This window comes from Zootoca vivipara, chromosome 6, assembly GCF_963506605.1.
Source record: "Zootoca vivipara chromosome 6, rZooViv1.1, whole genome shotgun sequence".
Classification (NCBI taxonomy): domain Eukaryota; kingdom Metazoa; phylum Chordata; class Lepidosauria; order Squamata; family Lacertidae; genus Zootoca; species Zootoca vivipara.
Genome location: NC_083281.1, coordinates 90,778,909 through 90,805,178, shown reverse-complemented (window position 1 = coordinate 90,805,178; position 26,270 = coordinate 90,778,909). Strand labels below are relative to the sequence as shown.

Genomic DNA, 26,270 nt, shown 5'->3' with positions numbered 1-26,270 from the left:
AGCGGACTCTCCTAAGCAGAGACTGGATGGCCATCTGTCAGGGCTTCTTTAACTGTGGTTCCTGCATTGCAGGGGGCTGGATTTGATGACCCTTTGGTGGTCCCAACCAAGTCTACTATTCTGTGATTCTATAATCGCCATAATCAGGGCAGGGGGCACCACAGGACACTTCCTGTCAAGTTCCAGCCATGGCAATCGACTCCCTGGAAATCGACTCCACGTTCAGAATCTTGTTCGTCTTTCTAAAAACAAAGTTTCTCTTCTAGCAATACGAAACATGGGCTCCTTGCAAATTTCTCACGTGCACACAACAGGCAACACCCGGGCAAAGTGCTAATGGGTGGGAATCCTGACTTACTGGTACAGCTCAGCCAAGAAGATGTCCAAGCTCCGCAGCTCTTCAAAAAGTTCTATGAAGGGGGAAATGAACATTCTTAAGTTTGGCTTCTGAAAAGGAGGTGCAAAAGCCCTGCCTGCCAGCTCAACCTCTTAGGACTGGGGCTGAGGTGGGTCTTTAGATTCTTGGTATCAGCAAGTAGCAAAGCCCTTTGAAACACATCTAGGAAATAAGACGTCCCTGGGCTTTTGGCACCAGCAAAAGGATCGGAGCCAAGATCTGGAGGTAGGATGGGCTGGGACACCCCCTTAACCACGGGAGGGCAGAGAACATAAGAAGAGGCTGCTGGATCAGGTCAATGGCCCATATAGCCCAGCATCCTCATCTCACAGTGGCCAACCAGATGAAGACCACCAGCAGGATTCTCCCCTCCTGTGGTTTCCAGCAACTGGTATTCAGAAGCATTGCTGCCTCTGACGGTGGAGGCAGAGCAGAGCCATCCTGGATAGGAGCCATCGATAGCCCTCTTCTCCTCCATGAATTTGTCCGATCCTCTTTGAAAGCCATCCAAGTTGGTGGCCATCACTGACTCCTGTGGGAAGGAGTTCCAGAGATTAACAAGGCTGTGTGCAAAGAATCTGGCTGGTGGTGCTCTCTGGGCCATTGCAAAGGGGTGACAGGAGCCGGCCTCCACCCATTGAAACCTTCCTCCTCCTCCTCACCGCTTTTCTCTGTCCAGACTTGCAGCTCCTTGGCCAGCTCGGGCACCACCAGAAAGGTCCTCCACCCCTGCCTCTTCTTGGATTTGAGGATGTCTCCAAATATGTGGTCTCCGATGTACAAGATGTCCTTGCCCTTCACTCCCAAAAGGTCACACACCATGTCTGAAGAGCCTGGAAAGAGAAGAGGCAACAGAGTCCAAACCTGGTGGGTTCCTGCCACTCCCTGTGGCTCAGTTTCCCTTCTGCAGCAGCCCATGTCTGGCTAATAAGGAGAGTTCTTTTAAAGGCTAGGCAGTTTCCCCAGTGTGGCCCTAGCTTTGGTGCAAGCTTTACCTCCTGAGTAGACAGCGCAGTGTTGAAGGGGCCCTGTGTAGGTACCGATCCGCAGCTTCCCTGTGTCCTGAGAAAAAAGACAAGGAGTTATGTCGGGCAGGGGAGGAACGAGGGAAGCTGGAAGGCAGGGTGACTGGCTTTCCAGCTGCTCAGCATGGAATCACATAATTGTAGAGTTGAGAAGGGATCCTCAGGGGTCATCTAGTCCAACCCCCTGCAATGCAGGAACCCAAGCTAAAGCATCCCACCGACAGCAATAGGAATTGCCTTTGTCCATGTGTTCTGCTCTAGAAACCTCTCTAAGAGGGGCTTTCCCAGCCAGACTCAGAGATCCTGGCCCATCTCAGCAGGGAGGACAACGTCTGTTCAGGTCAGGCCCCGTCCCACCCAATCTTGCCTCGATTCTGGATGAGGAAGCACTTCCTAGATTGAATCATAGAACAGTAGAGCTGGAAGGATCCCCCAGTGGCCATCTAGTCCAACCCCCTGCAATGCCTCTACCCCCCCATCCAGCCTCCCAGCTGGCACCAAAAGGGCACTTACCGTGTTGACCTGCCGAAGGACAGTGCCCTCCGCGAAGAAGAGAGGCTTGCGAGTGTCCACCACAATCAGGTCGAAGTAGGAGCGCCAGGGGCGGCTCTGGGGTGCTTCCTGCTGGGGACAGGAAAAATGAGGGCAGCTGAGAGCTGGGAGGGAGGGAGTCTTTGTTGGGAAGAGGCTGACCTCTGAGTCTGGAAGCTTATTGGTTTATTTATTACATTTGTACTCCACCTTTCCTCTGAAAGGTGGCCTGCAGGGGTTCTCCTCTTCCCCATTTTGTCCTCACAACAACCCTGTGAGGTAGGTCAGGCTGAGATAGAATGTCACACCTAGTGACAGATTCATTCAAGGCCAAGCAGGGGACTCAAACCCTGGTGTCTCTCAGGTCCTAGTCCAACACTCTAACCCAGAATTGGCAGGGCACCCCGCCAAGGGGAATCTCCCCCATTCCTGCCACCCAGCAGGAGACAAGAAGCTCTCCCCACTTGTGGAGTTTTCCAACTGGTCCTTGGGAGCAGGAAGCAAGAGAAAGAGCGAGAGCTAGCAATCAGGGAAAGCGGTGACTCACCACGTCGTCTTCTCCAAAGTCAAACAAGTACGTCATGATCGCCTGCAAAGGGACAGAACCACGGGTCACTGGAGCTTCCTTCAGGAACTCGAACCCAAGACAGGCTCGTCTTCCTCCTTTCCAAAGGAGCCACCCCGGCTGCCATCACATCTCTGACTGTGTGGTTCCCTCCTGACCCCTGCCAGCCAACAACGCCTGCCACTCGTTGGATAGCTCAGTGGGGAAGAGACACAGAAGTCGGGGGCTGAGCGCTGCACACGTCTGGCAGCCGGCTACGTTTCCTCTCCTTGGGTGAAGCCAGACACAAAGTGGGGAGAGCAGAGGTGCACCCACCCGCCCTCGGTGAGCCGTGGGGTGGGGCTTACGTACATCTGTGTAGTTGTAGTCGCTGTTGGTGGCCAAAAAGACCTTTCCGTGCTCCTTCATGCGGCTCAGCAGGAGAGGCACCCGTGGCTGTGGAAGCAAGGCAGAGGCGGTAAATGCTTCTGGGTATTGAGATTGAATCCTGACAAGACAGAAGTACTGTTTGTGGGGGACAGGAGGCGGGCAGGTGTGGGTAACTGTGCCCCTGAAGGACCAGGTGTGCAGCCTGGGAGTCATTTTGGACTCACAGCTGTCCATGGAGGCGCAGGTTAATTCTGTATCCAGGGCAGCTGTTTATCAGCTCCATCTGGTATGCAGGCTGAGACCCTACCTGCCTGCAGACTGTCTCGCCAGAGTGGTGCATGCTCTAGTTATCTCTCGCTTGGACTACTGCAATGCGCTCTGTGTGGGGCTACCTTTGAAGGTGACCCGGAAACTACAACTAACCCAGAATGTGGCAGCTAGACTGGTGACTGGGAGCGACCGCCGAGACCTACATTGGCTCCCAGTACGTTTCTGAGCACAATTCAAAGTGTTGGTGCTGACCTTTAAAGCCCTAAACGGCCTTGGTCCAGTATACCTGAAGGAGCGTCTCCACCCCCATCATTCTGCCCGGACACTGAGGTCCAGCGCCGAGGGCCTTCTGGTGGTTCCCTCGCTAAAAGAAGCCAAGTTACAGGGAACCAGACAGAGGGCCTTCTCGGTAGTGGCACCCACCCTGTGGAATGCCCTCCCACCAGAGGTCAAAGAGAACAACAATTACCAGACCTTTAGAAGGCATCTCAAGGCAGCCCTGTTTAGGGAAGCTTTTAATGTTTGATGGATTTTAATATTTTGTTGGAAGCCGCCCAGAGTGGCTGGGGGAACCCGGCCAGATTGGCGGGGTATAAATATTATTATTAATTATTATTATTATTATTATTATTATTATTATTATTATTATTATTATTATCATCATGGGTACCAGTTCCTGGAAACCGCAGGAGGGGAGAGGGGGCTCTTGTGCTGGGGCCCTGCTTCTGGGCTTCTGGGTTGCCATGGTGAGAGCAGGAGGCTGGACAACGAGTTGAGAACATTGGCCGGGTCCAGCAGGCCTGTCCTTACGTTCTTAATACAGTGGTACCTTGGTTCTCGAACTTAATCCGTTCCGGGAGTCTGTTCGACTCCCGAAACCATTTGAAAACCAAGGCGCAGCTTCTGATTGGCTGCAGGAGCTTCCTGCACTCAAGCGGAAGCCGCGGCCGACATTCAGCTTCCGAAAAACGTTCGCAAACCGGAACACTTACTTCCAAGTTTGCGGCGTTCGGGAGCCGATTTGTTTGGGAGCCAAGCCATTCGAGTACCAAGGTACCACTGTACTGTATTTTAAACTGTTGTAGTGCATCCTGGGAGCTTATGGTGAGAAGTAGGTAATAAACTCAATAATTAAAATTTAAAAAATGGGGTCCTGAGAGAGGGAGAAAAACTTTCCTCTATTCACTTTCTCCCGGCCACGCATAATTTTATAAACTTCTGTTCTGCAGCCTCCTCCTTGCCCTTTCTCTGGAAGTATTGTTATCATTGCATTTTATTCTCATTGTAAATCACATTGGGAGTTTCCCCTGTGGGAGTTTATGCAGGCAAACCCCCCCCCCCATTTATGCATGTTCAATACGTGTGTGAACATGTATATGCTCACTGTGCTGAACCCCAGAAAACATCATAAAGGCGTCACTGAAAGGGTAGAACAGTGGCAAAAAGGGGTGTTTTTGTTTTCGGGCTTTCTCGATGGGTTTCAATTCTACAGGATTTCACCGATGCCTTCAGTGCCTTGGAATGTAGCCCCGGGGTCAATGGAGGGTTGCCTGTACATAAGTTCAAGAAACCTAACCTTTGTTCTTTTTCGGAACAATCTTGAGAGCGGCAAGTGATGCCCAAGCACCTTCACCCACCCAGGAATCACTAGATGACCTCAAGATAGATAAGGGGGATTCAGAGCCCAGCCAGGAAGAATCCAAGCACCTCCTACCTTTAATACTTAGGATTTGCCAATTGCGTCGGTGTGACCAAAGGGCTGTACATTCAATGGACTGATGTAATCCTTGCAACGCCAAGCAGGGTGAGTATTATTACCCCATATTGCAGAAGGGAAGGTGGAGGGCTGGGTGGGAGGGGCTTGCCTAAGCTCCACCCCCTTTTGGTGAAGTCAGGGCAGAGGCGAGATTCGAATTAGGGACTTCTGGACTTGCCGCTCAGCCCCCTGGTTCCTCTGGGCGAAATGACCTTGGGGAAGGATCTGCACTCCCCAGATTCTTTGCCAACAGCTGTTGAAGTACAACCGAGCACAGGAAATTTGAAAAATGGAATTGCACCGACAGCTGCAGCTGCTGAGCTGGAAGCTGCCTCGCGCTTCCTGGCCCTCTGACACCTGCCTCAGCAGGCTTGGTGGGAGGGAGGCAAGGTGAGCTCAAGGTGGACAGGCCTGTCTGTCAAGGGCCAAAGGGGCCAGCACTGGACTCTTCGTGGCCTGGGGAAGGGGGTTGCGTGCTGAGCAAGCCAAAGGCAGTAGCAGTGTACAAATGCTTCCTGGAGCTCCCCTGGTGAAGGGAAAGAGGCTGTGGGCTTGTAGGGGGGCAACCAGGGCCACTGGGGGCAGATTTGGGTCCCAGTGAAAACAAGATGTGCAGTGGGTCCCTGCCCAGCAATGGCAGACCAGCTAAAAATCTTTACAAGGGATATAAAATAAACGCATCATCTCAGTTTTTTGTTAATAATAAATACAGTCATATCTCTGGTTACGTTTGCTGCGGGTTGCATATTTCCAGCGCTGAGGGCCTTCTGGCGGTTCCCTCACTGCGAGAAGTGAGGTTACAGGGAACCAGGCAGAGGGCCTTCTCGGTAGTGGCGCCCACCCTGTGGAACGCCCTCCCAGCAGATGTCAAGGCAATAAGCAAAAACAACTGAAGGTGGCCCTATTTAGGGAAGTTTTTAATGTTTGATGCTGTATTGTTTTAATATTTGGTTGGAAGCCGCCCAGAGTGGCTGGGGAAACCCAGCCAGATGGGCGGGGTATAAATAATAAGTTGTTGTTGTTATTATTCTTATTATTATTTTCACCTTAAGAATGCGGCAGACCCAGAAGTGTTTACTATTCCAAGTGTCCCTATTTTCCAGGGGTGTCCCTGATTTAGAGAAGGCATCCTGGTTTCTGATTTGATCCTGGAATGTCCTACTTTTCCTTGGGATGTCCCTATTTTCATTGGAGAAATGTTGGAGGGTATGGAGTTATCCGTCCCCTGAGCCATCTGAAGGCAATCCTGTAGGGGAAAGTTTTTTTTATGTGGTGTGTGTGTGTGTGTGTGTGTGTGATATGTTGGAAGCTGGCCAGAGTGGCTGGGGTAACCCAACAAGGTGTGGGATACAAATAGTAAAATTATCGTTATGGAATGGGACATCCCTATTTTCATGGGAGAAACATTGGAGGGTATGCATTGGTGCCTGTTGAGAATACTGAGAGCCCAATGACCAACAGCAATAATGCAGCCACCCACACAATCCTTGCTGAACTAACCGTACACATCAACTATTAAGCTTGGATGTGTAACACAGAACGTGTGCCACACAACACTGTGTTGCATTCACAGGGTGTGCACTAAAAATCAGCTGTACGCAACAAGCCGAGGCTGCGGTTTCATACTGTCAAAGTGCAGAAGTGAACATTCATAGAGAGTTGGAAATGCTCAGCCCACAGCACAAGTTTGCAAGCCACTATACAGAACTGTGTGTGCATCTGACAGGGAATATATGATTGGTTAAGAATTGCACAAAACCGAGGCTCGATAGTCTGGCCCCAGGCCCCCTTCTGGACTGGTGGACCCCAGTACTGTGGTTCCTCGCTAGACGAATTTAATTCGTTCCACGGGTCAATTCTTATAACGAAAAATTTGTCTAGCAAATCCCATAGGAATGCATTGATTTTTTTTATTTTTTTTATTTTTGCCCATTAATTGAATTTCAATGCATTCCTATGGGAAACCGCGATTCACTAGACGAATTTTTCGCAAAATGAATTCGTCTAGCGAGGCAACCTCCACTAGAAAAATCCTTTCGTTAAGCGAAAATTTCGTCTTACAGGGCGGTCGTTAAGCGAGGCACCACTGTAATTTGTTCTGGCTTCCACTTACACACACACACACACACACACTGTGTCCTGGGGGCCCTTAGCCCCAATGAAAATTTCCTGTCTGATAGCAATTCTGCCTGGGCAACACTCACATCTTTGACCACATATTTCTCCAGATTCTCCAGCGTCTTCTCCTTGAGGGAGCCCTAGAAGATGAAGACACAAAGAGGTCATCCGAGTCCCCCCCCACCCTGGCCAGCAGAAAGGCAAGGCTTCAGGGGCTGCCACCAGGGCTCCTTGGGGCTTCCCCAGACACACACACCCAGCATGACATAAAAGAACTAGCCATCAATCGACACCTCCTCCTGCATTTGCTTTGATGAGATCTTGAGAGGATTCGGGCTGGTGAAAGCCAAGGTCTAAAACATCTGGAGGACGCCAACTTGGGGAAGGTTGGCAGAGGCCAAAGGGTGGGTGATGCTCCCTTGTCACTCTCCATGCCCACCCCTCACTGCCCCACCCTGCAGTGCTCACTGAGAGGTGGACATAGTCCATGGCATCTCGGACATCTTGGAACATGCTCCGGAAGGACATGAAGAGGTTCCCGTGTTTATAGCCTGTGTCACAGCTGGGGAAAGAGGAACAGACACCACAAACAGATGTTTGGATTTCTGGACGATTCCAGGCAACCTTCCTCCCCTGGGCACTGCTCAGCACCTCGTGCCCCCTCGACACAGACCGCCCAGGCAAAACAATCCATCACACTCACTTCACGTATCTGGAGCAGTTGGTGAAAAAATCCACCAGGCAGGCAAACAGGTAGGTCTCTGCAGGAAAAGAGAGGGGAGAGGTCAGTGGGGCACCTCAAAGGAAGAGGTCAGTCGAAGTGCAGGGATCCCTACCCAGAGGCCTCCATGGGCAGCTGTGAGTCCAAAATTACTCCTAGGCTGCACACCTGGTCCTTTATGGGCACAGGTACTCCATTCAGGACCAGGGAGTCCCCCACAGCTGCCTGTCCTGTCCCCCAAAAACAGTACTTCTGCCTTGTCCGGATTCAACCTCAATCTGTTAGCTGCCATCCACCCTCCACCCCCAACTGCCTCCACACTCACATAGGACGTTCACTGGTTCTGATTTGAAAGAGAGGTAGAGCTGGGTATCATCCACATACTGATGAACACCCAGCCCAAACCCCCTGGTGATCTCTCCCAGCAGCTTCATGTAGATGTTAAAAAGCATGGGGGAGAGGACGGAACCCTGAGGCACCCCACAAGTGAGAGCCCAGGGGTGGGAAATCTCATCCCCCATCACCACTTTCTGGACACGGCCCAGGAGGAAGGAGCGGAGCTACTGTATGACAGTGTCCCCAGCTCCCAGCTCCTCTAAACGGTCCAGAAGGATGTTATGGTCGATGGTGTCAAAAGCCACTGAGAGATCCAGCAGGACTAGGAAACAGCTTTCACCTCTGTCCTCAGCCTGCCGGAGATCATCGACCAGCACGACCAAGGTGGTTTCAGTCCCCCATCTGCACTCACCTGTCAAGTTGAATAATGTGTTCAGGATGTGGAACCTCTTCATGTCATCCCTCTGGATGAACTTGTTGGGGTAATAATTCCAGATCTCAGCCCTAAAAGCAGGGAGGGGGAGGGGAGAGCACACAGGCATGAGGTGGGGTGTGTGTGCAATGGAGAAGCTAGTGAGGGGGGCACCCTTGGAGGGAACTGGCAGGCTGGGTCCCCCAAACCTCCCCCTCTGTTCAGAGGTTTCGAAAGTAAGGCTGTTCACAAAGGGAGTGGTGAATCGGTGGCCCCGTTGCTCACCGCTGCCGCCTGGCTGGCTGCTGGATTGGGCCAGAGGGGACCCAGTAAACCTAGCATCCCACAAAGCGCTCTGATGAGAAACCCTCAAACTGGGCAGGAGGACAAAAGCAGACTCTCTCCCCACCTGGGCTCCCCAGCAGGAGATATTACACAGAGACAGAGATACATACACATTCCATTGTGATTGTCTTGCTGTTCTGCGCTCCTTTGGGATGGGGCAGTATTTAAAATAAAATTTGAAGTTCATCCCCCACCCCTCCAAACTGACGGACAGGCTATTCAGGAGGTTCGCCCAACACATAATTTAATTTTCCACCACGGGGTTTAGATAAATTCATGGAGGAGAATAATATCATCATATATAATCACAGATAATAATGTAAAATAATAAATAACATTCTCCTCCATGAATTTATCTTTTTTTTGAAGTTTAAAAATCCTCTATTGATATATTCAATTAAAAACAATAACAAAAAAACAAATAATGTATTTACACGATCTGAGCAAAACATTTATACATAAAAATTAAAGACCACAGAACCATTATGGCTCTGTGATTATTTACCTAGATTCCTAGATTTACCTAGAATAAAAAGAAAAGAAAGAAAAAGAAAGAAAAAGAAAGAAAAGAATTAAAAGAAGAGTAAGAAAAGAAATAGAATACTGAGAAAAAAAGAAGACAAAAGAAAAGAAAAAGAGGAGAAGGAAAAGAAAAGAAATAAATGAATTCATCTAAACCCCATGGTGGAAAATTAAATTATGTGTTGGGCGAACCTCCTGAATAGCCTGTCCGTCATTTGGCAGTGATGCACCTCAGGGTTCCAGTTAATCACTGACCTATAGGTCACCTGTCCACCACTTGACATCAGGTGGACAATCTGCTCCCTGCTGAAAGCCGTGACGGGGGCGGGGGGGAGGCTTGTGTGGCCAGATGGTTCCCTGGCAGTTGTGCCTTACCTGCCCTGCACCTGATGTCACCTGATGCCAGGTGAGTGACACTCTGGCTCTGGACCCACCCAAACCCTGTTCTGCTCTTAGAAGAGAAAGAGGGAGAAGTCTTCCTGGCCACTCTCTCCATACCAGGCCCCCTCTTGGATGGCGGGGGGGGGGCAGGAGAAAGTCCTCCACTTTGACTGCCATCGCCTTTGTAAGTTTATTTAGTTATTTCCATCCCACCTGTTCCCCTGTGAGATAAGTAGCACTGAGGGGCAGGGACCGACCCCCCCCCAAGGTCACGCCCAGCAGTGGGAAATTGAACCCTGGTCTCCCCAAGGTCACAATCCAAGACTTTAACCACTGCACAACACTGTCTCTTCCTGTTTCCCAGTGATCAGCTGGGCCTCCTTGCGGCCCAGGGCAGGCTTCCCCAGACTGACAGAGGCTCTGGTTGCATTTGGACCACCGTCTATAGATGGTGTGGAAATAAATTCTGGATTAGGAATAATGGTGTCCAGTTCTGTGTCCAGTTCTGGGCACCACAGTTCAAGAAGGATACTGACAAACTGGAATGTGTCCAGAGGAGGGCAACCAAAATGGTCAAAGGCCTGGAAACGATGCCTTATGAGGAACGGCTTAGGGAACTGGGTATGTTTAGCCTGGAGAAGAGAAGGTTAAGGGGTGATATGATAGCCATGTTCAAATATATGAAAGGATGTCATATGGAGGAGGGAGAAAGATTGTTTTCTGCTGCTCCAGAGAAGCGGACACGGAGCAATGGAGTCAAACTACAAGAAAGAAGATTCCACCTAAACATTAGGAAGAACTTCCTGACAGTAAAAGCTGTTCGGCAGTGGAATTTGCTGCCAAGGAGTGTGGTGGAGTTTCCTTCTTTGGAGGTCTTTAAGCAGAGGCTTGACAGGCATATGTCAAGAATGCTTTGATGGTGTTTCCTGCCTGGCAGGGGGTTGGACTGGATGGCCCTTGTGGTCTCTTCCAACTCTATGATTCTATGATTCTATTTGGGGCCTCCCCATTTCTTTGCCAATTCCTTGCACCCCCAGCTGACCAACCCTGCCCTGGTTTAAGGCAAGCGGGATCTGTGCCCCGTGGCATCAGGAGGGACGCCAGAGCCAGTGCGATCCCGGGACAATGAGCCTGGCACTTAGGGAAGCAGAAGTATCCGCGCTATAGGAAAGGGAAAGTCATCTGGGCAGGATTTAGCATCATGACAGCAGCTGGGAACTATCCCCCCTCCTCAACTCCAGCCTCCCCCTCCTGCAGGCTGGATCGCCTGCAAAAGCTATTCTCAGCCTGCTCCAGGGACAAAAACAGAGGGGGGGCACCTCCGTGGGGAAAGGGAGAGCAGGGGCATCTTGCTGGCAGGGAGGGCAAAGATGAGCCCCAGAGGGTGCTGGTTCTGCTCTCAGAATGGCAGAGACCTTGAAATTGGCATGGAAAGGGGCAAATTCAGAGGCAAAGCGACACCGAACTGGGCAACCCTGGGAAAGGGGAGATGTGGGGCCTTGATTCTGAAAAGGCAGCAATCCTGCCTCCTGGATTGGGCAAATTCGTGGCAGAGAGAGCTACTGGTTGGCCACCCGAGCTGTGTTCTGCCTCCTCCTGAATACCAGTTGTCGGGAAACCACAGGAGGGGGGGAGAGAGTTGCTCTTGTGTTCAAATCCTGCTTGCAGGATACCGGGCACTTGGTTGGCCACTGTGAGAGCATGGTCCCTTTGGACACACCTCGAAGGGTTCTTGGTTCAGAGCAAGCAAATGCCAGGCTGGTGATTTGGATGCCCAGAAGAGCTTGCTCCTCTTCCTCTAGGGAGACATTGGGAGGGGGGGTGACCTTGCCACGGGTCCCTTCTCCTTCCCGCCCGGCCCTGTGTGCAGTAGAGGGCAAAGAACCATCCCAGACATCAGAACAATGCAAGGCAGGAATGTGCTGGGGTGGGGGGAGAGGGGGAGGTGGGACAGCTCTCCAAGGGGCAGGCTGAAGCCACCGCCAAGGTCATGCCAGCTGCTCCCACCTGAGAAGGTGACTACCAGCTCTGGCCCTGTAGGAACACCCAAAGAGGGAAGGTTAAAGACCCACCCATGTACAATCTGCTCTTGGGTGGGACACCAAAGAGGAACAGGTCAAATGCATTATGATAAAATGGGCGAAAGACGTGGGACATAATATATTAATGACGGGTTGGGAAAGGCTTTTGAAGACAGATATGAAATTCTCTACTGAAAGAGAATTATATGAAAATGATGTATCGGTGGTATCTAAAGAGAGAACCCCTGACCATTAGGCCCAGTCGTGACCGACTCTGGGGTTGCACGCTCATCTCGCATTATTGGCCGAGGGAGCCGGCGTATAGCTTCCAGGTCATGTGGCCAGCATGACGAAGCCGCTTCTGGCAAACCAGAGCAGCGCACGGAAACGCCGTTTATCTTCCCGCTGTAGCGGTTCCTATTTATCTACTTGCATTTTGATGTGCTTTCGAACTGCTAGGTTGGCAGGAGCTGGGACCAAGCAACGGGAGCTCACCCCGTCACAGGGATTCGAACCGCCGACCTTCTGATCAGCAAGCCCTGGGCTGAGTGGTTTAACCACAGCACCACCTGGGTCCCTCTATCGGTGGTATCTAGCCCCGGTTAAATTAACAAAAATGTATAGAAGAAGATCTAATCAGGGTTGGAGAAACAGAGGGCACGTTTTATCATATGTGGAGGGTATGTAGGAAGGTTTTTAAAAATGGGAAACAATTTATAATGAAATGGAAAAAATGTTTAGAGTAACCTTTGTCAAAAAAAAGAAGAAGCCTCTTTATTAGGTATTGTAGGAGCGGAGATTCTAAAAGACCAGGAAAAAAATTGTTTATGTATGCTATGATGGCTGCCCGGGTATTGTTAGCACAAAGATGGAAAGAGGAAGCACTCCCGACCAAAGAAGATTGGCAAACCAAGTAAATGGACTGTGCTGAAATGGCGGAGCTAACAGGAAAGCTCAGAAATCAAGATGACAAGAAATGTAAACAATAATGGGAAATATTTATTATGTGTTTGCAAAAGTATTGTAAACAGGTTAATACATTGGCAGGATTTTAAAAACACTTGTAAATTTAGAAATAGTACAGGAAATCTGAGGTAAAAATAATAATAATTTGGAGTAGGAATGATATACAGCTGAAAAGAAAATTTAAGGAACCGGAGGGGAGGGAAGTCACGGGATTCGGAGAATCCCCTTTTATGGATTCGATATTGCTTTTGTGTGTGTGTATATATATATATATATATATATATATATATATATATATATATATATATATATATATATTATGTGGCTGTTATTGAATTTTTATTTTGTTTTTGTTACTTTTGTTGAAAATTTAATAAAACATTACAGTAATAAATGATGATGATAACGATGGTGATGATGATGATGATGATGATAATAGTAATAATAATAATAATAATAATAATAATAATAATAATAACAACCCATCCACAGCCCACCAGCAGCACGTGGCAGAAGAATGAAGAACTTCCTGGCGGTAAGAGCTGGTTGGCCATGGAACAGACTCCCTCAGAAGGTGGTGGTTTCTAAACAGAGGTTGGAGAGCCACCTGTCAGGGATAGCTCAGCTGCAATTCCTGCAGCTAGATGACCCTCGGAGAGCTCTTGCAGCCAGGAAAGAGGGAGATACATTCAGGGCCGGTGCTAGTTCTTTTTGCGCCCTAGGCAAGACTTCTGGGAAAAGATTTATAATGAATTGAAAAAGGTGCTGAAAAGCACATTTGCTAAGAAAACAGAGGCCTTTCTACTTGGGATAACGGGGGATGATAACAGGGGATGAGAGCGGGAGGAGGCAGCCCCGCCCCCAGGCTCGCGCTCCCAGCAATCCCCGAGCGCCTCCGGAGCTTCACGCAGGGAGCGGCAGCCTGGGGCCACCTCAACTGAACAGCTGAGAGGCGCGGTGAGGCGGCCCCAAGCTCGCGCTCCGGGCGCAAAGCTCCGGAGGCGCGCAGGGGGAGTGTGAGCCTGGGGCCACCTCGCTGCACATCTCAGCTGTTCAGTTGAGGCGGCCTCAGCCTCCCACTGGGAGCGCGAGCCTGGGGGCGGGGCTGCCTCCTCCCGCTCTCTGCTCCGCTGCAGCCTGCAAGACCCTGCTGATCATGCTGGCTGATGGGCCCCGCTCGCCCTTCTGCCGCTGCCGCTTCTCTGCCGCTCCTCGCGCACCTCGGGAACTTCTCGCCGGGAGCGCGAGCCTGGGGCCGCCTCGCCCGCCTTTCAGCTGTTCAGAGGAGGCGGCCCCAGGCCCGTGCTCCCCGCGCGCCTCCGGATAGTGGCCTCAGGCAGCACCGGCGGTGGGCGGCGGGCGGCCTGGTCGGCGCCCTAGGCCGTGGCCTAGTTCACCTTAATGGAAGCGCCGGCCCTGGATACAGAAGGACCCCCTCGCATCCACTGCCCTGGTTTCCCTCTGCAATCTCAGCGGTGGCAGCCTTTTTGCAACAGCCCCCCAGCTGGCAGAAGGCCCACCCTGATGGGGACTGAGCAACCAGCTTGCCCCCTTCCTCCCCGCGCCATAGCAGCTCCCCCAACCTAGACCTCTGTTAGTTCACAAGCAGCAGAGGTGGAAACAATGTGGCTTGTGGGGGGGGGGGGGCTCATCCTGGAAGAATCATAGAATCAGAATGGTTTACTAAAGATGAAGAAGTTAAATCAGTGGTGATACACCGGGCAAGAGATTTTGGTTATAATATACAATTTTCATCATGGGAAAGGTTATGGAGAGAGAGGACCTGAAGTTGATGGCCTGCTGTTAGTTGAAAGAAAAATTTATGAAAACAATGTATCTGAGGTACCTGACTCCGAGTAAAATTGCGAAAATGTACAGAACCAACTCAAATTTGTGCTGGAAATGGAAATGGAAAGAAGGTACCTTTTATCATATGTGGTGGGGTCCTGTGGGGCGGTAAAAGCTTTCTGGGAAATGATATATAATGAACTAAAGAAAATGTTTGATAAAATTTTATTTAAAAAAACCAGAGGCTTTTCTGTTAGGTATAATAGGTGAGGAACTACCAAAAGAAAAGGAAATATTGTTTATGTATGCAACGATGGCAGCAAGAATGCTTCTAGCCCAGAGATGGAAAGAAGGAGAAGTATCAGCCAGAGTAGAGTGGCAGACCAAGCTGATGGAATATGCAGAAATGGCAAAATTGACATGAAAGATCAGAAACCAGGAAGACCAAGTATTTCTTAAAAGACTGGAATAACTTTGTAATATGTACTTAAAAGTCCACTGTAAACGGTTGAAATCATTGGCAGGGATACAAATGACACCTATAAAGTGAACTGAACTTTGGTTAATATGATTATATAAAAGATTGATAACGGTAAAAAGATGCAGGGAAAAAGTTTATTTTTTTGGAAATGGAAGCCATGGAGGGAAGGAAGGAGGTCTGAAGGTTTGAAAGGGCCTTCTCTGTTTTTATGTTTTGGAATGGCTATGGCAATTGTGTATAATTTTATGTAAAACCAATAAAAACAAAGATAGAGGATGGATAGATAGATAGATAGATAGATAGATAGATAGATAGATAGATAGATGATAGATAGATAGATAGAGATAGATAGATAGATAGATAGATACCCTGTTTCTCATATTTTAAGACATACCCATAAAATAAGCCATAGCAGGATTTTTAAGCATTCAAGGAATATAAGCCATACCCCGAAAATAAGACATAGTGATAGGTGCAGCAGCAATGCCGGCCGCAGCAGGAGGAGGAGGAAAAAAATAAGACATCCCTTGAAAATAAGCCATAGTGTGTTTTTTTGAGGAAAAAATAAATATAAGACATGTCTTATAATATGAGAAACACGGTAGATAGATAGATAGATAGATAGATAGATAGATAGATAAATAGATAAATAGATAGATAGATAGATAGATAGATAGATAGATAGATAGATAGATAGATAGATAGAGACAGATAGATGATATACAGTGGTCCCTCAACTTACGAACTAAATCCGTTCCGAATGCACATTTGTAGGTCGAAAAGTTCGTAAGTCGAAACACGGCTTCCCATAGGAAAAAAAAATATTCGAAAAAAAAATTTAAGTGAAGGAAACCGCATTTAAAGCCGGCAAGGGTTTCCGTTCGGATGTAGAAAAATTCGTAAGCGTGCGGCCATTTGTCCCGTTCGTAAGTCGAAACCTACGGATGTCGAGTCATTTGTAAGTCGAGGGACCATTGGATAGATAGATAGATAGATAGATAGATAGATAGATAGATAGATAGATAGATAGATAGATAGAATCAGAAGGGACCCACAAGGGTCATTTAGTCCAACCCCCTGAAATGCAGGAACCTCAGCTTAAGAATCCCGGCGTCTTCTTAAAAACCTCCAGCGAGGGAAAGTGTGTGTGTGTGTGTGTCCATCCCAGAAGACATAAGAGGACCTTCTCCTTGTGGCTTCCCAGGGCTGACTGCTTTTCTTGGGGGAGCAGCAGAAGCCCACAGCTGGTGGGGACTGGAGAGAGTAATACCTGCTTGTGCTGGAGGGCAACACCTACCCTTTGAGGAAGCGGAAGCCATGGGCACAGACCAGCAGGTTCCCGTGGGAGTCCACCTTCAGCAAATTCCCGTACATGGCATCAAATACGAGGCCCCTGGGGAAGAGGAGAGGGTGGGTGAGGAGGGTGGGTCCTTTCCCCCTGGCCACGTGGCTCCCACCTCTGGGCTGCCAAGGCATCTCTGCTCTCTTACCTGGTGGGGAAAGTGGGGTCGTATCTATACTCCAGGATCTCGTGGGGGTAGCCAATGGACACCAAGCGCTCCAGCAGCAGCTCAAAAGCGAGCTCCTCGTAGTCCGGAGATTTGTACACTGCAGAGGCAAAAGGCAGTTTGGGGAGCAGTGCCGGATTTACGTATAAGCTAAACAAGCTATAGATTAGGGCCCCACTCTCTTGGGGGCCCCAAAAAAATTTAAAGGAAAAAAATTGGATGTACATTTCCAAAATATAACATAAAAAAACAAATGAAATAAAACCTACATACAGCAACAGTGTGTGTTTCACTATCAATATACTTCTTAATTGTATTTCAGTTCAACAATTACTTTGATAAAATACATATTTTGTTCTGTGCAAATGGCTTGAGATACCTATTAGGTCCATAAATTACCATGTAGCATACATTCAACACAAAAACACAGCAACAATTTGTTGTTGACAAAGGACAGCTGGACATATAAAGGGCCCCATTACCTTCTGTAGCTTAGGGCCTAAATCCAGTCCTTTTGGGGAGGCATTTCCTGGGTATATCTTTGCAGGCTGGTCTGATTCCCCCCCCCCAAAAAAAAGTTGCAAAGCAAACTCAGGAAATCTTGGGCCCCATCTATCAAATACAGCCCGGTAGTCTTTTTTCCCCCCTTTGCAATGATTACTCCAATGACTCTAGAATATCCAAAGCAAGATGATGAAAAAGAATTTGAGGATATTGACAAATACAGAAGTGCAATTGCAAGTTTGCTTTATTTAGCAAACATATCCAGGCCTGACATATCCAATGCAACTAAGGTACTTAGTAGAAAAATGTCCAAGCCTATACAGCAAGATTGGAATGCAATGAAACGTGTTTTAAGATACTTTAAATGAACCATTCTTTATAAGCTTGGACGTTTTCCTGCTAAGTACCAGTATGTTAGTTGCATTTGTTATGTCAGGCCTGGATATGTTTGCTAAATAAAGTAAACTTCCAATTGCACTTCTGTATATGTCAATATCCTCAAATTCTTTTTACAGGTAGGTTGCAGTGTTGGTCTGACGTAGTCGAAACAAAAAAAAAAAATTCCTTCCAGCAGCACCTAAGAGGCCAACTAAGTTTGTCATCGGTATGAGCTTTCGTGCGCATGCACACTTCTTCAGATACACTGTACACTGCATGCGCACAAAAGCTCATACCAATGACAAACTTAGTTGGTCTCTTAGGTGTTTCTGGAAGGAATTTTTTTATTTTGTCTCAAATTCTTTTTCCATCCTCTTGCTTTGGATATTCTAGAGTCATTGGAGTAGCAGCTGGATTCTACTTTTATTCTGTTAATTTTCTTAGTGATTTTTTTGGGGGGGGGTGTCTTTGGAAACCGCTTTGAGGTTTTCTACAGTCAAGCGGGGCATAAATTTTATGAAATAATAAATAAACAAGAAAGCAAGCAAATTTTAGAAAGCAATCAAAATGAAGTATTTATGCAACATGGACAAGAACTGCAGCCAGGTGTCCTTGGGAGCAGCCAAGCCGGGCTAACTTTCCCCCGTTGCTTGTATACTCAGAGGTAGACTGCCCCTGAACAGGGAGGAACCATTTAGTACAGTGGTAGCTCAGTTTACAAACACAATTGGTTCCGGAAGTCTGTACTTAACCTGAAGTGAACTTTCCCACTGAAAGTAATGGAAAAGGGATTAATCCATTCCAGATGGTCCGTGGAGTACTTAAACTGAAGCCTACTTAACCTGAAGCGAACTTTCCCATTGAAAGTAATAGAAAGTGGATTAATCCGTTCCAGACGGGTCCACGGAGTACTTAAACTGAAAATACTCAAACCGAGGCGTACTTAAACCGAGGTATGACTGTATTAGTATTTGATGTAAGAAAAAAATGGGGGGTTGGCTTTTACAGCCCAACTCCCCCAAGGACTCAGTATCTGCCTTTATTCCCTTATTGGGTTCTCCATCGGTAGGAGAATATAACAGAGGCCAACCAGAGAAGTTTGAGAAGCAAAGCCTTTATTTTCGCTGTTGCAACAGGGTCCTTCCTCTCACACAGGAGAACAAGGAAGGAACCCCAAACAAAGATGTCTTGCCCTTAAAAAGAAATTTGAACTTGGTTTCAGCCCACCCCCCAGAAGCATCATCCATATGTCACAGAAGGGGTGTAGCCCAAGACCCCCCTCCCTAGATTCATCATAGGTACATCATGAAAGGGGAGGTCTGGTGGCAGTAATCTGAGCAGTCTGGACCCTGCCCCCTGCCCCCAAAACCTAATCAACAAAATTGAGAGATATTTACATTTCCCTGTTTCCCAGCCAAGTTAATCACACCCTTTTGTCTGGCAGTCAGGTATCAGGATGCCAGGGATTATCACTTTAATTCCTGAGACAATGAGAAGGTTCCCCCCACCCCACTTCTTCCTTGCAGAGGAACACCTGGTCAGAGAGAGTCAAAATGGTGTCAGTCAGGCCTGTTTTCCTGTGCTGCTTCAGACATGTTTCTGTACATTCATGTACATGTTTTATGAACAATTATTATATATATATATATGACCTCAAAATTCTTATAACAGTTGCTTTTCCCCAAAAATAGCTCAAAGTGATTCAGAAAGCAAACATTAAAACCAAGTATGAAAACTAGAGTTTTTAGCCATCATGGGGCACAGCTGGATGTTTTATCATCTGGTTCCCTAGCTTAAAATGCACAGGGGTCTGTTCCCCGTCTCCTTTGTGTCGTATGGAAGACGGAGCAAGCTTGTTTTCTGGTGGCCTCTTACTTACTTGCGAGAGTGTAGTCCATGTCAAAGCCAAAGCATTTGATCTTTTCCAGCGCCAGACTCCGGTTCACAAAGATCCTGAAAAGCAGAGGCTGTGTCATGAGGTTTCCAGGAGCCACAAGCTGCCCCCTGACCTGCTGACAATTTGGGTGTCCCGTCTAATCGGCTGTGCTTTGTCTGGAAAAGACCTAGGAAACTGGAATGCAATGTCATGGGGAGGTTTTCTACCCAAACCCTCTTTCGAAAGGTACACACACTCCACTCTCTGCCTTCACTGGTGTTGTTAAGTTGTGGGGTAGACATCGCAGACGACACAGCGATTTATTCAAGAAGCTCTTTATTTGGAAGCTGGAGCAGAACTGAACTGAGCTGCTCAGGCGGCCTGCTTTTATAGCCGGCTGGCTCAAAGAATGTATCAAACCCTATTCAAAGTTCCCTTGAGTTCAAAGAGTGCGAATTCAAAGAGCCCTGAGTTCTGGGTGCGAATTGTAGATCACGGGGTTGGACTAGATGGCCATTCCTGGAAGACCCCCTGCATCCCATTTCTTCCAATTTTTTTACTGCATCTATTGCACACCCAGGCCTGGCTTGTGGCTGCTGGTCCTGGGTGGCTCGGCGTGATGAGCCTGGCAGCATCTTTGATGCACAGAGGGGGAGGGAGCTGGCCTGGCGGGCACCAAAGGTAGCTGTGTAACATTAGCAGGGCTCTTGGGGAGGCTGTGTCAACAGGTTTTCCATTACAGGGATTTATGAGCTATGAAACTCAGCCTTCCCTGTTTAACACACACACACACACACACACACACACACACACACACACACACACACACCACGTGAACCTAACATTCACAGAAAGATTCCTCAATGTGAGATATCGAGACCCAGACCAGCTCTCAAAGGAGTTTTTAATACATCCACCAGAAAAGGTGGGCTCCTCTCTCCCAGCCACATTCCCTGAGACTGAGCGAGGATCACAGAGGGTTCTGCCACAGGCATCTCTAGGCATTTCCTAATTATGTTTTATGATACTGAGAATCATTACTGGGGCTCTGCAATTGCCCGACTGTTGCTTCCAAAGGCACCTAGGCAAAATGCTGCTCTTTTCTCTTCTCCCTCGGGGGCCTCCCCACTGCGCAGAAAAAAGTAGCCAACACACATCAGAGGCTCTTGAGTTCAGAAAGAGGCCCAAAGGGATGGTTGGAGCAGCAGCAGTTTATCTTTTCACTCTCCAGGACCACCAGGGCAGAGTCACACACCCTGCACAGACTGGCCAGGAGGAGCCGCAAACTTGCCCAGCGCTTGCAATTCCAAGTGGCAAACTCCCTCTTGGAGTTCAGTTGGCAAGTTATAGTACCAAGAGCAGGAGACAGGCCTCTGTTGGATCAGGTTTGTGAGTTGCCCACAATGGGCATCTGGCTGGCCACCATGAGAGCAGGATACTGGCCTAATCCAGCATATGCTCTTCTTCTTCTAATTTATTTAAAAAATTCCTTCAGTAGCACCTTAAAGACCAACTACGTTTTTATTTTGGTATGAGCTTTCGTGTGCATGCACACTTCTTCAGATACACTGAAACAGAAGTCACCAGACCCTTAAGTATATTCAGAGGGTGGGGGTGATGGGAATGGGTGATGGGCTGATAGGAGTGGTAAACCTGTTGATGACTGTTAACGACTGTTAATGACTGCAATTGGTCTTGCGGGGGGGGGGGAGCAAGGGCTGAGGTGCTAAGGAAAGCTTGATCATGTATAATGAGATAAGAATCCTATGTCTTTGTTCATTCCAGGTGGCTCCATGGTAAAACCATGCTTGCTAATGAGTTGCAATTCAGCAACTTCTCTTTCCAGTCTGTTTCTGAAATTTTTCTGTAATAAAACAGCTGCTTTGAAATCTTGTATAGAATGTAATTTATTATTATTATTATTATTATTATTATTAATAATAATAATAATTGAATTTATATACTGCCCTATACCCGGAGGTCTCAGGGCGGTTCGCATAACAAAATCAAAATATAAAACCACAAAATGCATAATCAAAATAAAAACAACAACCCAATAACACACACCCCCCCCAAAAAAAACATTTTAAAAGGGCATAGGATGTCAATCAAATCAACCAAGGTAAAGGTAAAGGTACCCCTCCCTGACCGTTAGGTCCAGTTGCAGACGACTCTGGGGTTGCATGCTCATTTCGCTCTATAGGCTGAGGGAGCCAGCATTTGTCCGCAGACAGCTTCCAGGTCATGTGGCCAGCATGACAAAGCCGCTTCTGGTGAACCAGAGCAGCGCACGGAAATGCCATTTACCTTCCCGCCGGAGCAGTACCTATTTATCTACTTGCACTTTGACATGCTTTTGAATTGCTAGGTGGGCAGGAGCAGGGACCGAACAACAGGAGCTCACCCCGTCGTGGGGATTCGAACCGCTGACCTTCTGATCGGCAAGCCCTAGGGCTCTGTGGTTTAGACCACAGCACCACCCGCGTCCCCTAAATCAACCAAAGGCCTGGTTAAAAAGGAACGTTTGTGCCTGGTGCCTAAAGGTGTATCATGAAGGTGCCAGGCAAACGTCCCTGGGGAGAGCATTCCACAAACAGGGAGCCACTGCAGAGAAGGCCCTGTTCTCATGTTGCCACCCTCTGTACCTCTCGAGGAGGAGGCACACAAAGGAGGGTCTCAGAAGTCAGAAGGTGATCTCTGGGGGATCATATGGGAAGAGGTTGTCCTTCCTGTCCTTGATCAGGATGAGTGCTCAATAAACATAGCATCTGGAAGTGCCTGTGGCTTGTTTGGGGGCTGGGATGGTGCAGCTGGCTGGGTCGATATTCCCGGGGTGGCAAAGGTCATTTTCTTGAAAGGGAAAAGCCCATCCACTCTTGGTGAGATCACCCCTTCCCACGCCAACCTGCTGTGGGCTTCCGGTCCTGCCAACTACCTCCTGGGTTCCTTGGAGAGAGGAAGAGCCTGCTGGATCAAGCCAAGGGGCCCATCTATTCCAGCATCCTGTTCTCACAGTGGCCAACCTGTGGGAAACCAGCTTGCAGGATTCAAGCACAAGAACACTTAATGCCTATTAGGCCTAGAACTCACTACTCTCTGTCTTTCCTTCTGCAAAAGTTAGTTCAGGCACTGGGGTGTGTCCAACATCCTGCATTGTGAAGACTGATGCAAACAACTAATTCAGCATCTTGGCAATCTCCTAATCCTTCTTTACAACTCCTTTGACTCTCTTGTCATCCAACTGCCTCTCTAGATGGTTTTCTGCTGTTAATATATTTGAAGAGCTTCTAGACGGTGGTCTTAATGCTTTCAGCAATGTGTCCCCCAGAGTCTTTTTTGAGCATCCCTAACTGCTTGCATTCCCACCCCACCCCTTCACAAGCTGAAACCAACCCTGCCTTTGGGGGAGAGGGCTCCCCACTCTCACCATGAGGTCTAGAAAGTAATCTTCCTTTCTAACAAAACGCCCAAGCAAATCTCACACTCACGTTCTTCCAGAGGAACTTCCAAGTTCTACATTAAATGCAATGTGGCCTAATTGGAAGACACCAAGCAGATTCCTTGAATGAGCAAGGGAACGGAGGGAGGGAGCTGACCGCTCTGTAGGGAAGGTGCCAGTGCTTGCCAGGGGCTGCTTGCCAGCTCCTTAACTGGGCAGACCCAGCCACGTCCAAGGCGCAAAGCCTGCCATTAAGGCCCCGTGGCCAACCGCAAAATGCTAGTAGGGAAGAATCGTAGAATCGTAGCATTGGAAAGGACCCAAAAAGTCATCAAGTGATATGATAGCCATGTTCAAATATATGAAAGAATGTCATATGGAGGAGGGAGAAAGATTGTTTTCTGCTGCTCCAGAGAAGCAGACACGGAGCAATGGATTCAAGCTACAAGAAAGAAGATTCCACCTAAACATTAGGAAGAACTTCCTGACAGTAAGAGCTGTTCGGCAGTGGAATTTGCTACCAAGGAGTGTGGTGGACAGCCATATGTCAAGAATGCTTTGATGGTGTTTCCTGCTTGGCAGGGGGTTGGACTGGATGGCCCTTGTGGTCTCTTCCAACTCTAGGATTCTAACCCCTGGGAATGCAGCGATTCATCCTGTCCACCCTGTCCCAGGGAGGTGTTAGCTGCTTGCTCTGGAGAAGCCCAGCAGGGCGCTGCGGAAAGGCCTTGAGCAGCCAAGAGAGGCCCCTGACCCTCAGCGTGTGCGTCAGAGCCTTGCATCACAAGTGGTGGCTTTAGCTTCCCTATCAGAGTTTGGAAAGGGTCCTCTGGCCGCTTCCCCCAGCTCCGGCTGATGTAATGGCCTCAGGCAGTGCCTACACAGGAGAGCGACCTTTCCTCCCTTGGGGACGGATCCCGCTCTTGCCAAAGCAAAGTCCGCCAGGAGAGGCCAGGAAGGAGGTGTGTAGCCAGAAGCCATCCTGGTAGGATGAGCGGAGGCCCCGGCCAAAGGTAAGAGACCCTCCTGTTTGCTTTGACCCACGGCAAATAGTCCTGACTCTGCGGCTTCCAGAGCTGACCCTGCAATTTCCATGGCTCACGCTTACATAAGAACATCAGAAGAGGTTGCTGGATCAGGCCAAAGCTCAGCATCCTGTTCTCACAGTGGCCACCCACAGTGGGAAGCCTGCATGCAGGATTCAAACACAAGAGCCCTCTCCCCTCCTGTGGTTTGCAACAACTGGCATTCAGAAGCATTGCTGCCTCCGACTGTGGAGGCAGAATATAGCTGACATGGCCAGCAGGCCTCGATAGCTCTCTCCTCCATGAATTTGTCTTATCTCCTTTTAAAGCCACAAGAAGTTGCTTTATACCGAATTAGACCCTTGGTCCATCTAGCTCAATACTGTCTATACCAGGGGTCAGCAAACTTTTTCAGCAGGGGGCTGGTCCACTGTCCCTCAGACCTTGTGGGGGGCCAGACTATATTTTGAAAAAAAAAATGAACGAATTCCTATGCCCCACAAATAACCCAGAGATGCATTTTAAATAAAAGGGCACATTCTACTCATGTAAAAACACCAGGCAGGCCCCACAAATAACCCAGAGATGCATTTTAAATAAAAGGACACATTCTACTCATGTAAAAATATGCTGATTCCTGGACCTTCCGCGGGCCAAATTTAGAAGGCGATTGGGCCACATCCGGCCCCCGGGCCTTACTTTGGGGACCCCTGGTCTACACTGACAAGCAGCTTCTCTCCAGGGTTTCAGAAAGAGGCCTCTCCCAGTCTGACCTGCAGATTGCAGGGACTGAACCTGCGCAGGTGCCAAGAGGATGCTCTGGTCCCTGAGCTGTGGCCCGCCCAAATTTCACAGCTTCCTTACTACGTATCATTTTAAGTTCAATAGGTTCCTGCTCCCAAAAGTATGTGGCCATTTGTTCGACAGTGCTCCATGGACTAGAATACCGTCATCAGATCCTGTTTTGATAACACTGTGTTTTGCATAATTTTGTATGTCCTTCCTTGACAATTAATAAACATTACCAACTGGAAAAGGTACACAGCCTAAGAATATAAGGCAAGGTCTTCTAGATCAGGCCAACAGAGTCCATCTAGCCCAGGATCCTGTTCTCACGGTGGCCAAACAGATGCCTCAAGAGGAAACCCACAAGCTGGACATGAGCAGGACTCTGCCTTCCTGCAATTCCAGCTGGTACCCAGAGGCAGAGTGGATGTAAAAGAGAGCCACTAGCAGCCATTGATAACCATATCCTAATCCTGTGGCCCCATCCTCTTTTAAAGCCATCCAAGTTGGTGGCCATCACTGCCTCCTAGTTTCATAGTTTAGCTATGTGCTACATGAAGAAGTTCTTCCGACCTTCAGTTTCATTGGCTCTCCACAAGTTCTAGTGTATCTTCTGCTTCAGTGTATCTGACGAAGTGTGCATGCACACGAAAGCTCATACCAAAATAAAAACTTAGTTGGTCTTTAAGGTGCTGCTGGAAGGAATGTTTTTATTTTGTTTCGATTACGTCAGACCAACACGGCTATCTACCTGTAACCACAAGTTCTAGTGTTATGAGAGAGGGGACAGAACTTCTCTCTCTCCTCTCTCCACCCTCCAGCCTCCACCCATAATTTTATATGATTCTTTCATGTCGCCTCTCACTCACCTTTCTAAACTAAAAAGTCCCAAATGCTGCACCCTTTTTTCTCAAAGGGCAGAGGTTTTCAACCTTTCTGAGGCCATGGGTTCCTTGACCAACTGCATTCTTTCTGTGGCACCCCTGTGGGGCTCAGGAGCCCAGTTATGTCATCCCTTGTGAAACATCCTCCCTTGTGGGGTGTTCCCTCAGCCTTCTCTCCTCTCCTGTCCTCTCTCATTGGGGGTCCTGGTTCTCTGAGCTGCTCCCCCCACCACCACCCCAAAGAGAGGTGCCTCTCAGAGGCACCATTCACCTGCAATAAACAGCTGTGCAAGCCTTTGGGAGGCAGAGACGCTAGAGGGCATCCGAGGAGGGAGGGAATAAAAGAGGGACAGAGGCCAGGATTGCCCGCGGAACCCCTGACCGTCATTCAAGGCACCCCAGGGCACCACGGTACACTGGTTGAAAGCCACTGCATAGGGGTTTCGCTCCATCCCCTCGATCATTTGGGTGTCCCCTTTCTGAACCTTTTCCAACCTGCAATATCCTTTTGTAGGTGAGGTGGCTAGAATCATACACAGTATTGCAAATCTGGTCACACCGTAGATTTGTATAACAGCCTTGCATTACTGGCAGTTTCATTTTAGATTCCTTTCCAGAGGATACCTAGCAGGGAGTATGCCTTTTATTTTTATGGCTGCCGCCCACCGGATCACCATCTTCCTCGAGCGATCTACTGCGACCCCAAGGTCTCATTCCCTCGGAAGTTTATAGAAGAAGATCTAGAAGATTGCTTTGCCCAAACTTGCATCCCTTTGCACTTGCTTTCACTGAAGCTCATTTGCCCTTTTAAAATCCACTCACTCAGCTTGGAGAGAACCTTTTGGAGCTCTCCACAGTCCCTTTTT

The 26,270-nt window shown here is 48.5% G+C and overlaps 1 protein-coding gene across 4 annotated transcripts in view; it reads right to left on the bottom strand.

Annotated features, from left to right (window-relative positions):
* The window catches only part of NT5DC4 (5'-nucleotidase domain containing 4), a 42,375-nt gene that overhangs the window by 12,511 nt on the left and 3,594 nt on the right, over window positions 1-26,270 (bottom strand). Inside the window, exons 1-14 of one of the 4 annotated variants that reach the window (XM_060276377.1) lie at window positions 20,072-20,190; window positions 19,274-20,037; window positions 16,495-16,612; window positions 16,302-16,397; window positions 8,501-8,592; window positions 7,735-7,792; window positions 7,500-7,593; window positions 7,118-7,171; window positions 2,870-2,953; window positions 2,501-2,542; window positions 1,936-2,046; window positions 1,393-1,459; window positions 1,060-1,230; window positions 359-410 (exon numbers count right to left, since the gene is read on the bottom strand). In XM_060276377.1, coding sequence (XP_060132360.1) covers window positions 359-410; window positions 1,060-1,230; window positions 1,393-1,459; window positions 1,936-2,046; window positions 2,501-2,542; window positions 2,870-2,953; window positions 7,118-7,171; window positions 7,500-7,593; window positions 7,735-7,792; window positions 8,501-8,592; window positions 16,302-16,397; window positions 16,495-16,612; window positions 19,274-19,370 — 1,136 coding nt within the window. In that variant the 5' untranslated portion in view covers window positions 19,371-20,037; window positions 20,072-20,190. Of the gene's footprint in view, window positions 1-358; window positions 411-1,059; window positions 1,231-1,392; window positions 1,460-1,935; window positions 2,047-2,500; window positions 2,543-2,869; window positions 2,954-7,117; window positions 7,172-7,499; window positions 7,594-7,734; window positions 7,793-8,500; window positions 8,593-16,301; window positions 16,398-16,494; window positions 16,613-19,273; window positions 20,038-20,071; window positions 20,191-26,270 lie in introns of those variants that run through there. The other 3 variants (XM_060276376.1, XM_035118410.2, XM_035118411.2) reach the window with 3 other exon arrangements.